General features: G+C 35.2%; 1 protein-coding gene across 1 annotated transcript in view; it reads right to left on the bottom strand.

Moving 5' to 3' along the window:
• trpc3 (transient receptor potential cation channel, subfamily C, member 3) overlaps positions 1 to 13,119 on the bottom strand; it is a 39,731-nt gene extending 26,612 nt beyond the window's left edge. The window contains exons 1-2 of the mRNA XM_053481461.1: positions 12,935 to 13,119; positions 2,936 to 3,701 (exon numbers count right to left, since the gene is read on the bottom strand). Of these exons, the coding sequence (XP_053337436.1) occupies positions 2,936 to 3,701; positions 12,935 to 13,101 (933 nt within the window). The 5' untranslated portion in view covers positions 13,102 to 13,119. The remainder of the gene's footprint in view (positions 1 to 2,935; positions 3,702 to 12,934) is intronic.
• Positions 13,120 to 13,595: the final 476 nt, after the last annotated feature.

Below are 13,595 nucleotides of genomic sequence, written 5' to 3' on the forward strand. Positions count from 1 at the left end.
ATGAAAAATATTAGAGCAGAGCATAGTTTTAATACTGACATTTTTTTTAGCACTAACAGTTTTTAAGAATTAGAAATGTATGATTTAGAGAAACATCTGATGTACTTAGAACCTTTTCCGGACAAAACAACAAAACTCAAAGACAAAAAAAAAAGAAAAAAAAAAGGTTGTTTTGTCAGGACATTTAGCTGTAGGTTTTAAGAAAATAAAAGGCTTTCAGTATAGAAACATTGGTATAGTATAATTTCTTACTTTTATAGTTCTTATAAAATTGAACAAAATACCAAAACAAGAAGTTTAAATTTAAATTCATACAAAGATTGAAACAAGAATTAAGCAAAACAAAACAAAACAAAACTTCTACTTTGCTCTTACATAAAAACAAAAATTTTGGTTTCATTTATGATTTACTATGAGAAACTCCTAATGCCCAGACAAGTTTTACTGGACAAATCATTTAACTTCATTACAATTATAGATGCTAATTAAATGATAAAAAAACAAACATGTAATTATTTTAATGTCCAATGACTAGGCAGCCTACACAGCACTTACTCGCTAAGAAATTGTTGTTTTCGATTTCTTTTTCAGTGCATTTAGTGGTTAAAAAAATCAATGACATTCTCAACAGGTAAGGCTAAGAGCTTCACTTAAAGGAAGACAAAGATAAATTAAAATCTTACATCATGGATGCACTATGTAGCTTTATACTACAATGATTCATTATATTCTTCATTATTAATGTTATTTGCATAGTATGGTTTAGACGGACCAAAGACTATCAAGTTATTCTCTAAAATATGGAAAATTGTTGCTGATCATAAAATGGTGTCAATACTGCTTATCCTGTGTATTGTGTTGGATAAACTGAACGGGGAATCTGCGTTAAAAGCAATGATTAAAAGTTTTATTGTAATTCATTGTCTACTGATCTACAGAGTGTTTAAACACAGTGTTTAGACTGTTGGCAGATTCATGACGCCAGCTGACAGATTGTTAACAGTTGGCACTTTATTTTGGGGTAATTTATGTGACCTTGTTTAAGTCACGCATTGAATAGATTCAATGCTTTTACATTTAATTAACATTTCAACAAATGTCAATTAATACATGTTAACCTTTGTTGTTAATCGATTACTATTTCTTGTAGTTTAGAAGATTAGCATTTTTTAAATGTTAATCAATGCAATACTGTACAGTGCCTGACAAAAGTTTTCATATCTCTTGAACTGTTCCACATTTTGGGATAGAAATGAACCTTTCCAACATTATGGCACTGATCCAATATTCATTAACATGATCTGGCCAACACCAACTAAACAAACAAACAAACAAAATCTAAATGAGATAATGAAAGGGAAAATTAATGAATTAAATCTGTTCCTATAAATAAAAAAGGCTTGAATTGTTTTTTTTTTTGAAAATCTAAATGTTTACATATAAATACAGTTGATTTCATTAATTTATTTTTGTAAAGTTTTTTTAAATATTATTATTATTATTATTATTATTATTATTATATTTTTGCAATATTAATATTTTTTTGTAAATTTTTTAAATCTGTTTTTATAAAAAAAAATATGAGTATTGATATTGTTTTAACTAACTCAATGTATTGTTTAAAGCATCAGATAGTAAAAAAAACCAACTGTATTGTGCCCTATCTAATTCATACTAAAATATTAATAATAAAATAGTTAAGATAACTAAAAATTATTACCCGGTTTATCATTTATGTAATTAAATCAATACATATTTTAACCTTTTTTCCATCCCTATTTCTGCCATTGATTTTAGGTAGCACTTTATTTTTTATCTCCTACTGACATTGTAAGCTGTAGCCTAGTAATGTTGGATGTAAAAAAAAAAAAAGGTAATGGAATGTTATCAGATGTCAAACAGAATTGCAAAACCTTAAATGAGACAAAGCTGAACCCGACACAGATGGTAACAGTAATCAATTGCAGTAATAATGTCAGTGAATTATTTGTCACATTTCATTGACAAATCGGCTCTATAGACTTAATAATGTAATAGTATAACATTTGTTAAATGTCAAATGCTAAATAGCTTTGCATAAAGCATCACCTATAAGCAAATGCATTATTATTTACAGCAAATGTGTCGATCATAAAGCTCTGCCCAGGTCATTTTAGCTGATTTGGTTCCAGACTAATCTCTCAGCATGCATCACTATTGAGCATCTGTGCCATGATCATGATAATCTCAACTTTATTGCTCTCAGCAAGGGTCGTATCACCTCTACTGACAAAGAAGCACAATACAGCTACATAGGAAAACCCATGTTAGGCAGAAAAAAAATGATCCAAGTAAGAAAGCAATAAAAAAAACATACATTTGATTTACTGCTGTAGTTAGTTAAAGATTCTTAATGTTTGCACCCTCTAGCATCTACAGCAGTGATAAGAACCTTCATGTTTCTTCAAAGCCATGAGCTAAATTTTATGTACAACTCATGCACAAAAATAGGAAAGCAAAAAACAAAAACAAAAAAACAACAGATGCCCTTAGGTGATTCAGGTCTTCCTTTTTTATTGTATAACACAAATGAAAATCTTATTTTAAAATGCCACAAATATATGACACATATACATTTAATTATTAATATAACAATATTGATGGAAACAGACACACAAATCGTTTTCTAACAGGATCGCTCAGAAACAATCCTGATGGCACGAATGTGTGCACAAATGGGAATTTAATTAAAAGATGAAGAGACAGCAAATCTTCGTTATTGTTCAGGACAAAATGATTGAAATTATATTTTTTTTAAAAAGAAGTTGTATATTCATTAGAGTAAATTAAAAAAATAGTATTGTCACACTTTTAGTAAATATTCAAAACTGACTTAATTTTGACTTTATTTAAAAAAATTTAATTATGGTAATCTAACCATTCCCACCCATCATACCTTAAACTCCTTCTCGATGTTGGCCAGTTTGGCGAGCTCATTGCTAAGCTCCAGCGCGGTGAGGACAGGGTCTTCACTGGAGAGCGAAAGATATGCCGGGCTGGCCAAACCACGGTATGCATTGATCCTGGACCTGGAGAGGCTGAACGAGTCCTTCCTGTGTTTCTCCGTGCAGTCGGCGCACTTGCAGAAGTAGTCGTGCGGCCGCTCGATGCGCGCACCTTTTATCAGCAGCATGTGCACCACTTCGTACTTGTGACAGTGGGCGGCTAGGATGATGGGTGTGATGTCAGGTGAGAAGCGAGTGCCGTCTTCGTCGTATGAATAAAAGTCGTCATCCTGCAGCTCGCGTGGGCTGCGTGTGAGCCTTTCTCCACCAGCAAATGATGGGTGGCCCAGTATTGCTTCCACAATGCGTATGTAGCCCTTTGAGATGGCCAGCAGGAGGGCATCGCCAACACGTGCCAGGTTGTCTCGCCGCAAGAGCAGCTCAGTCACCTCCAGGTGCTCGTTGCCCACGGCCAACTGCAGCCCGTTTTGGCCCATGTAATCCACACAGTTCACGTTGAGCGTGGATGATTCGTCCAGCATCTTACGCACTACCGGGATGTTCCCGTATTCGGCTGCATCAAGGAAACGCTCCTCCTCAGCTGTCAGGCTGCTTCCACGTGCATTGAACATGAAAGCTGGTCCACGAACTGCCTGCCGACGACCCTTCTCACGCTGCAAGGTCATCCTCCGGGCTGGAAAAGAATCCAGAGTTTTCCTGGAAGAAGAAGTACAAAGGAGGAATAAATAATCAATTGGTAAGGAAAAGGCTGTTTGTCTTAGGAAATAAGATTAATCTTCCACAGCCTCCAAATTCATGAGAGCAGAAACAGCGCTGTCTTCCGCCGCCTGCTTTTCCCTAATATGCTAATCCATGTTGACACTGTCCCATCAGGTTGCCAACCTCTGAGAAGGAGCAGAAGATTGACATTTGGTTGGGACTATTAACTTCCAGGGGAGGTCTGGTGACAGATGAAGTGAGTGCAGTGAGAGCAGACATATTGGGAAAGATCCCTGTGGATAGTGCAAGCTCATCCTGGTTTTAATAGCTTTTTAATAAAACACAACAGATGCTACAGGTGGATGCTTCTTCACAGGTTTTTCGGTGCCAATTTTAGAAAATATTTATAGATACAGTAAAACAGGGAAGAATTACACGATCTTTAATAGTTTGCATTTAAAGTTAAGATAAATAAACTTTTTTCTTTTACACTAAGATATAATTCACAGGAAATATTGTTTCTCTAAATAAACCTTGACAGGAATTGGACTCAAAAGAGATCTCATCCTGTTTTGGGTAAAATCAGACAGTATTATAAATATACATCCATTACAGTACTGTACAGTATATGCAAAATTCAATATTTAACTACGTTCCATTAATAAATTATAAACTATATACTGTATACTCTAAACTGGATGTCAACTTTGCAAATGTTTACAAAGTTTATACAAGTTAAATTGGGTTCATTTTGGTATACAAACGATCCGAATAACATGATGCTTAATGATTGACATTTAATGTATTTAATTTACAGTAGATAAAGTTAAGAGGCTTTTACACGCATACTATTTTAACTTTATTTCATTTTACAATAAGAAATATGTGGGCAAAGTATGCAAAACACAATAAAAAGGCAGTGTGTTAAAAGTAGAATTTCCTAGTCAGCAATATCCTAATCTAAAAGTAATAAAGTGTCCACTTTTAATTTACATGTCGTTGAATATATAGTATATAAGAAAAAGACTAAATACAAAAATTCCTCTTGTTCCTTCTAATAAAATCAAATAAAATCCATTTATATCTCAATCCCTTGCTTAACTTTGTACAGACTTTTATTAACGTAAGTTCATTGTTTTCTTTTAAATTAGTTTTATGTTTCAATATCCAGTAAGATATGAGTTGATGAGAATATTGTGATCTATACAAATGGGTGAGGATTTGATTTAAAATTTGAAATCTAACTATAAATACAAATAAGTACAACGCACAAGTGCCTTATTTTAAGAAAATGTAATTAAGTAAAAAGAAAGTATTTAGAGTTTAAATTTCATAAACTGATATGTTAACATCACTTACTGTAAGTACTATACTTTCCCACCCTACATTTGTAGAAACATACAGTACAGTAACAAAGGAAGTATATTTATTAAGGAAGATGCGAATGCTTAATGATACGATCAACCCTTAAAGGTGGGGTGACATTTATTTATTTATTCATTCATTTATTTATGTATTTCTACATTCTGAGACCACACTGAAAACCTGAGATTAAAATTTTAGAATAATTTTAGAACTAAAAGAAAAATCGCTGTGTGAACGTAAGCAAATGTGTAGTATTAACCATGTTAACTGTTTTTTGCAAGTCGGATTTTCCTCATGTCTATTCTCTTCTATTAGAGCACATGTTTACCTGACACCTGAATTGTTTCGATCTAAATTTAATTATGAGATTTTTACTGCTTATAAGTCGTTGTGTAGTCTCAGACGAAAGCGAATGTACCTCATACTGTACATTCTTTTTTTTTTTAATAACTATAAGTACTTAGATTATTGTAAATATTTTAAAGATCCTACTTTTTCATGTTGGTAATGCAAAAATATAAAATGTAAAATTAAATAAAATCTGTAGTATTATATTAGAACCGTTTAGATCGTTTTACTTTAGCGACCTCAGAATTTTGGACCATATAGTATTCCAATATTATCAGTATAATATAAAATTTCCATTGGACAGTTGCTCATTTTTTCATACCATAGTGAGAAAAGGGTGTCTGTGAATAAGAAATGCTAAAAGGAATTCCATACCGAGTCTCAGGAGTTCATCACCAGCCCTTTCCAAGAACCTCAGTGGAGCAGGGAGTTATATTTCCAGTTGACGCTCCCTTCACTGCCAAGTGCTTTAAGATGAGAAGGTCATTTAACTTGGAACCAGATGTGAACAGCCACAGTGCTCCCACAGCCAATTTAGACCAATATTAGTGCTCCTAACGTCTGCTTATCCGATGGGCCGTTTAAGATATAGCCTCAATCTACCGCGAAACTTGATTTGTAAGAGGAGCTGATTTCATTTGGGTAGAGAAAATCACCAGCATTTTGTAAACAGTCTCCTGTTTGTCTTTTCTGCTTGTATTTTCCAAAATGCTGTTTGAATAAAATATAGGTTCTGTATTTATTGTGCTATATCTCTTCTTCACAGGAGGGTTTAATGTATAAAGCACTATTTAGACTAACATATATTAGTAGTGCTTTCTTGCATATAACAGTGTATGTACTGTACATTCTGTTCATATGTACTGTATATTCTGCACCTCAGAAACCTTACACTGCTATATTATTTCCCATGCTTCATATAGTGTTAGCCTTTTATCTGAACTGTACAACAAATATAAATCATCAATTCAATTAATGCTTATTAATTTTTAAAATCCTTTTCTTCCTTCCTTTGCCACTGCATTTAAGGTTGTACCTGCGTTTGTAAATTTCCCTGTTTCACTTTTGCCACTACATTAATTAACAGTACATTAATCATTAGTTAATTAGAATTAGGTGCTTAAAAATTCGTCATGGTTTACACTTACAGTATAAAGCCATCAGTATTTGTGTAACTTTTTAATGCTTTTTTTTCCTCTGAGAAAAATGAAGCCATAATGCTTTCTTCTGTACCCACAATCCCTCTCTCACTCACTCTCTCTCTCACACGCACACACACATACACACACACACACAATCAAACTCCTGTTGTGATAATGGAGGCAAAATAGAGGTTGACAGCAACATGTCAAAACTGCATTTGTACGAGTACATTTAATGAAATCAAGAATGAAAATAATGAAGGCACCTCTCATGCCTCAGCTAGGGGTAGTAGCTCCATAAGCAGAAAGTGATGAAAGCATCTATTAATCATAACCAAAGACTGGTGGTGTTTTTTTTTTTTCTCTTAAAGACAGATGCTTCAAAAGAATTACAATAATTTAGGAAGATATTAAATCAAATTGCTTAAAGTCATTACATGAGAGAGTGCATTATATTTTTATAAACAACACAATCCTTTTGATTCTTAGTGTTTTTTTTATGCGGTTTACTTTTTTATACTGTAACAACATACTATTATTAGAGAATTTAGTTTTACATTAGTGCATTTCTTAAAATATGTTTTTGTTTTCCACAGCTTCAATCATTAACACGTTATGGAATCTGAGATTAACAAGGAAAATATTTTAAATTAGTTTTTTTTTTTTTTTTTAAAGGAAAAATATATACACTAATCAGCCATAACTTTACGACCATTGACAGGTAAAATGAATAATATTATTAACCAACTACTGTATACACCAATTATATATTATTATATAATTATTTATTATTATTTATATTAATTGGTGACAGGATCATATGTACCTAAGGCACCATATTCGGCTTAATATTCTTTGTATTGTAATGTTGTGATGATTGCTGCAATCACTGCTATGTAAATCTTTCTGTGAGGAAAAAAAAATTAGTAAAGGAGTCTTCAGTGTCAGCATTTGATAAAGCAGAAGGTCACTTCTTTTTGTTTTGTATTCTATATCTGATATTGGCTCAAGCACACACACACACAAAACATCACCAACATACATGAGAACTAATGCACCTTTAGTTCCACATCAGCCTTTTAAAACTGTTAACTTTGGCGATGTAACTGAGACTTTATTCTAGTGAGATTTTAAGAGGCCAGTAAGAAAAAAGTCTTGATCTATGTTCAAGTGGACAACACTCTCATACAGCAGGAAGAGCTAAGAAACTCAAAGCTATACATGAGCTTTGGGGGAAATTAAACTCTTTCAGCACAGCTTTAAATCATGGTAATAGCTGTGAGAAAACAGGCAAGAAGATTAGAACTCCTTAGATTGATGGAAGAAAAAAAAAAACTCGTTATTGTGAAAAATGGCTTGATTGAAACTAATCAAGCAGCTCATTACCTACTTCAACCTGCCATTTGTTAAAATATTATCAATCCTATAAGCTGACATGAGTAAGTAATTGTTTCATTCTACTACTTTAAAACCAACACAACCCAGATCATGATGCAGGCTTCATTCAGGAGGACGGTAGAGCATGTCATGGTGATAATCTATATCCACATCTGCCCCGAGAGTAGGTACATATTACAGAGAGTAAGGAATAATACTAATAGGCATGATATATTACAAGGCAGCATGCTCCCATTTTCTAAATATGATTATTTTTTTTATCATATGCAGGCTTACAGAGAAACAATATTACACCCTCACTGAGAAGATGAATTGATGATCAACAGATGAGAGCTAGAGATAGAAGAGGTTTCCATAGGACAGTGCCAGGCTTACACCTCATACAGAAGCACAAGATTACTTCCTGTTTGCTTTTGGGTTGTTGCCAACCTTTATTCCTTATTAGATGTCTATGATGCATGTGTCTAATTTTGGTTGTCATCTTACACACATCACATTTTTATTTTCTTTTAACATTTTTCAGTCCAGTGTTTAATCGAATACTTTCCGGTTTTAACTTCAAGATCTGGGCTACCTATCTATTATTCTGATGTTCTGAACATTATTGTTAAAAATCCCAATTAAATATTTAGCCTTTACTGTGTATCTAAACATACAGCATGAATTACAAAGCAATAAGATGACAACCTTCTCAAGGATAAGATTAACAAATGCAATCTAACAAAACAGATGGTCTTTATAGACTCAAAGTATGACATTTAACTTAATGTAATGCAGCCTGTCTGTTACCTACTCTCTCTCTCTCTCTCTCTCTCTCTTCCCCTTTTTTTTTTTTTTTTGTTAATATTACTAGGCAATGATCAAGAAGTTTTGCATCAGCAAACCTCCTGGGTGAGGATAAAGACAATGTTAGAAGCCAGGTGCCCCAGCCTAATGGCCAGGTCATGCATATATTTAAACTGCAGTTTATGTCTGTGCTCAATGGCACCTGCTCAATTACTTGTCCTTTAAGATGCCTAAGTTGCTTTTACAGACCTTTAGATGCTTTATCCTGCAAGGGCACAAGAGATGCCTGCTCAGCTAGGGACTTTAGGACACTCACTTAATCAACAGAGCCAATCTGTCTACCACAATGTCCACCACCAAGTTCCACCTGGTATCTCCATTTCTTCAGGGTCAACAAGACACCTGTATTAAAGAAGTGCCAGGACACCAGCTCTATGAAGATTTCCAAGATGTCTGCATATCCAAAGGACAACAAGACACCTGCTCCACCATTACACCCCAAGCCACTCCATACACCACACCGTCTATCACCATGTCTGCCAAAACACCTGCTCTACATGATACCCAAGTCCTTTGCTCCATCTTAAGTCCCAAAATTCATGCATCTCCAAAGACAAACTAAATACTTGCCTTACCGAGACTCCAAAAATAACTTTTCCTTCAAGGTATAACAAGATGCCTACACAAAGACCAAATAGATCAATAGGCCAATCCTCCAGTCAATGAAGTCAATACAACCCACCTCCAAAGGCTGTGAGGTTGCCTGCTCTGACTAAAGTCCCTAAGGTCACCATAACTTTAATGGACTCAATTTAGACTGCTGTGCTACTTGGCCCAGTGATGCCTGCTGCATAAAACCCTGCTTAACCCCCTACCATGTTGACAATCCCACTGGCTGCTGGATCATTCTGGTACCTGATCAAATGTAATGTGCAAATGTGTGTGCGTAGAGCTATGCACCCTTGGAGGTCAGTCAGTACAAAGTGAGTTGCTCATCCCTTTACTTCACAAATTGATTGGAAGGTTCAGCAACAATTCCTCTATTGGTTCAGCAACAAAGAATAAGTTATAAAAAATAAAAAAAGCCAAAGAAGCTTTTTAACGCACAGCTCTGCCACTAATGGAAGCGCAAGTGCAATACTGATGTCTATTTTACACCATAAAATACTGAAATATACATTCTGATCAGCATTTATTTTCATAAGACATAGCAGTTTCCCATCCCCTGCTGCACCTAACAGCGTAACAGCTTTACATTCACATTTATTCATTTTGGTTGATGCTTTTATCTGAAATGACAAGTGAAGCGGAAAGTAATTCAAGAACAGGTGCCAAAGTAATATTAGTGTTGTAGAATTGAGTTTCCTTCAACCGTAAAACAGAAAGTGCAGCATATTGAACACCCATACAATTATTCTTATATAATTTGTATACTGCATGCTATTCATATTTGTTTTATTTCATTGTTCCTGAGCATGCACTTTTCTGTAATCCTTAATCCTAACCAATCCTAACACTAAAACATGATTTATGCTTCTGCATCTAGTCTATGTGGAGCATACGCCATACAGTAGGCTATGCAAGTGCTGTGTGGTATTGTGAGCATTCATACAGTACTTGTGCGCTGGTGTGTCTGTGTAGCTCTAAAATTATACAGCCAAACTGCTACAGTAGTTGCGGTGAGGTATTTATGCCACTTTGCTGTGTAGCTTTGCTACTCCCTGGTGTTTTTTTTTTGTTTGTTTTTTTTTGGTTCCACAAACAGTAGTGACCAAATACAAGCACATCTTTTTGGATCTTGTTGAATGAGAGAAGATGTCAGAGGAGATCAGACAGGTCAGACAATGAACTCAATGGAAACTTAGCAGAATTTAGAATTGTGATGCTACCCAGTGGAAGAATCACAGTTATTGTAGTCTGCATCTGCGCAATATGTAGTTAAACTTCTAGGAAGGTGTATGTGAGACCAGTAGGGAAGTAGGCAGGATACATGGCTACATGAGACCTAAGGCGTTGACTTGATGCAGACGCATACATTAACCTTCACCCTAACTCATGTCTAAAGGGAAAATCCTTTTTTAATTTATTAGATCAACTGTTTGACTATCAATATTTTTTTTATATAAACTGTGCAAGAAGCAACACTTGGGAAGTGTAGATCATTCAATGTGTTTAGAGGTAACATGCTTCATAATACAGTACACATAACCATAAACAACATGGTTACATCAATCAGAGAGCAGTATAGTAAAATAAATATAACATTTTATCAGTTTATTTCAATAAGCCAGAACAATTCTATAAGCCAAGATGTCAACTACATTTACATTTAGGCATTTGGCAGACGCTCTTATCCAGAGCGACTTACTTTTTTTTTTTATCTCATTACACATTTGAGCAGTTGAGGGTTAAGGGCCTTGCTCAAGGGCCCAACAGTGGCAACTTGGTGGTTGTGGGGTTTGAACCTGGGATCTTCCGAACCGTAGTCCAATGCCTTAACCACTGAGCTACCCCTGGCCCCTCAACTATTAATGCTTATGTATGTACAGTATATAATGTATACACAAACTATGGTATAATAACATATTTTTATTTTTTCACCTTCCTTAGATGGTCCAGTTTATAGTTCTTATTTTTTTCTATTACCATTTCCAAACCATCAAACTGTCTCTAGTAAAATCCCCATTCTTACCACTAAATCCTGTTCAGTCCAGGTGAATTAACTGTATTCTATTTAAGAGCCTGAATCTGGGTTTTGATGTTCTACAGATGATTAGCTACAGTGAATTATTTAAATAATGTATTTACCAAGATAAGGTGGTAGCTGAGATATATGCATTCACACACACAAAACAGACACAGTCAGATGGAAGATGCTGAAGCTTTGCACTGAAGTAGAAAACAATAGCAAATGATGACAGTAACAAAGGAGCTCCTTATTGAAGCTAATTAGCTGAGTCGATATACAGGTAAAAGAGGTCCTAATTAACGCCTCACTTGGGAATCATGTTATTATCTGTTCACACAAATGTTAATTATTAAAAGCATTCATAAACAACAAAGTGAACAGTTCAAGAACCTATTGATTGTCTTTACAAAGCAACCAGTATTTAGGCAGATACTATAACCAGCATTAATCAAAAAGAAGATTTAACCTTTTAAAGGAAGAGGTTCTCTGGAGCAAAGACAGATAAAAAAAAAAAAAATTTCAGAATCGGGATCGGAAACCATGTACCCTGCTGAGTATGTTACACATATAAGGAATTTGTCTTGGTGTCCAGGCTATACAAATTTATGAAAATAGAGGTTAAGGTACACAGAGGCACATAAGGCAGGTAGATAAATTGAGATATACAAAGCTCTATGATGTAAATGTGGTAAAGATGGAGCAAAACTCTATAAAGACATACATAAGGTGAGAACTGTATATTGTACAGAACCACAACTCCTATCATTGTTACCTTCACAAACCACAATGTAAATATTAATTGATTTTAGTTTAAAAGAAGAAAAAAACTTTTATAACTGTCTTTGTAAAAGACATAATATATAAAATATACTAGTGTAAACAGAGTATAAAATCAGTGGTCTGACTAACTAACATACACACACACAGACACTGCTGCTAAATAATGAAATTCCTAAATCTAAAGCTAAATCAACATCAGGAAACAAAAATGAAAGCTTTTAAAAACCCTTTAACCTTTTGAAGCTGTTTTTTCTTTCTCTCTCTCTCTCTCTCTCTCACACACACACACACACACACAGAGACACACACACAACTTTGTATCCACAGCATGGCGCTACACACACCAATTGTGTATAAGAAAAAAGAAAAAGGAGAACATTACTATTATTATCTTTTATTTTATATTACTCTGTTATGATCATCATCATCATCATAATTATTCTACTACTACTACTACTTCTAATAATAATAATAATAATAATAATAATAGTAATAAAACTTGCATATGCATGCTGGAATCAATCTTTAACCCCAGATCTCTGGTGAAACTGCATGCTCACATCAGCAACTGAATATTTCACCTTGTCTCAGAAGTTCTCTCTTAAGTTTCTTTGAACTTTTTATGCATATCTCTCAGGCATGTGTTCACGTTTCCCTGCACACTGATTAAGACTGACACAGATCTAACATGCTTCATTCCACTCTGACTGGCAGACACTCACATGCTGTAGCGCGAGGACTGCGGCGCGTCTCGTGCGCTCCTCACGGGTTTCAGGTGACGTGCATCCACACCGCCGTTCTCCTCTTTCCAACCCTGCTCATCATTCTCATCGTCCCCGGGCACCGACACCCTTTTACTGTATTTGGACAGCCTGCTTTTTGCAGACATACAGGCGCGTGCGGCTTCTTTCGCCCGAGAGCCCCGGATGCGCGCGCACCGCCGGTGCTGGAGCTGAGCGCGCGCGCCGAGGTTCAGCTAAAGTGCACTGCAGCGGAGCGGAGGCGCGTGACGGGCTACAGGCAAGTGCACCAGTCAGTCACTGAGACACTCCTGCCCCTCCTCCACCTACTCCACCTCCTCCTCCTCCTCATTAATCATGATCATCATCATTGTCATCATCATCATCATTATCTACAATTAGAAAACGCTGCTTTTTTTTTTGATCCCACAGAATTTTTAAATTTTTAATTTTCATACTTGTTAGCATTCGATCTATATGAATAAAAGAAAGGTTTTCTCTGTACATTGGTCAGAACTCACTATCACTATTTAATGATATTTTTACGTTTCACACATTGGAGGACCAGAAACCCTCTATTTCTGTCTATCCGTATGTCTGTCCAGCCAGATTTTTCACAGCATCACACAGGCTGGACAGAAGT

The sequence above is a fragment of the Clarias gariepinus genome, chromosome 2 (assembly GCF_024256425.1).
Source record: "Clarias gariepinus isolate MV-2021 ecotype Netherlands chromosome 2, CGAR_prim_01v2, whole genome shotgun sequence".
NCBI lineage: Eukaryota > Metazoa > Chordata > Actinopteri > Siluriformes > Clariidae > Clarias > Clarias gariepinus.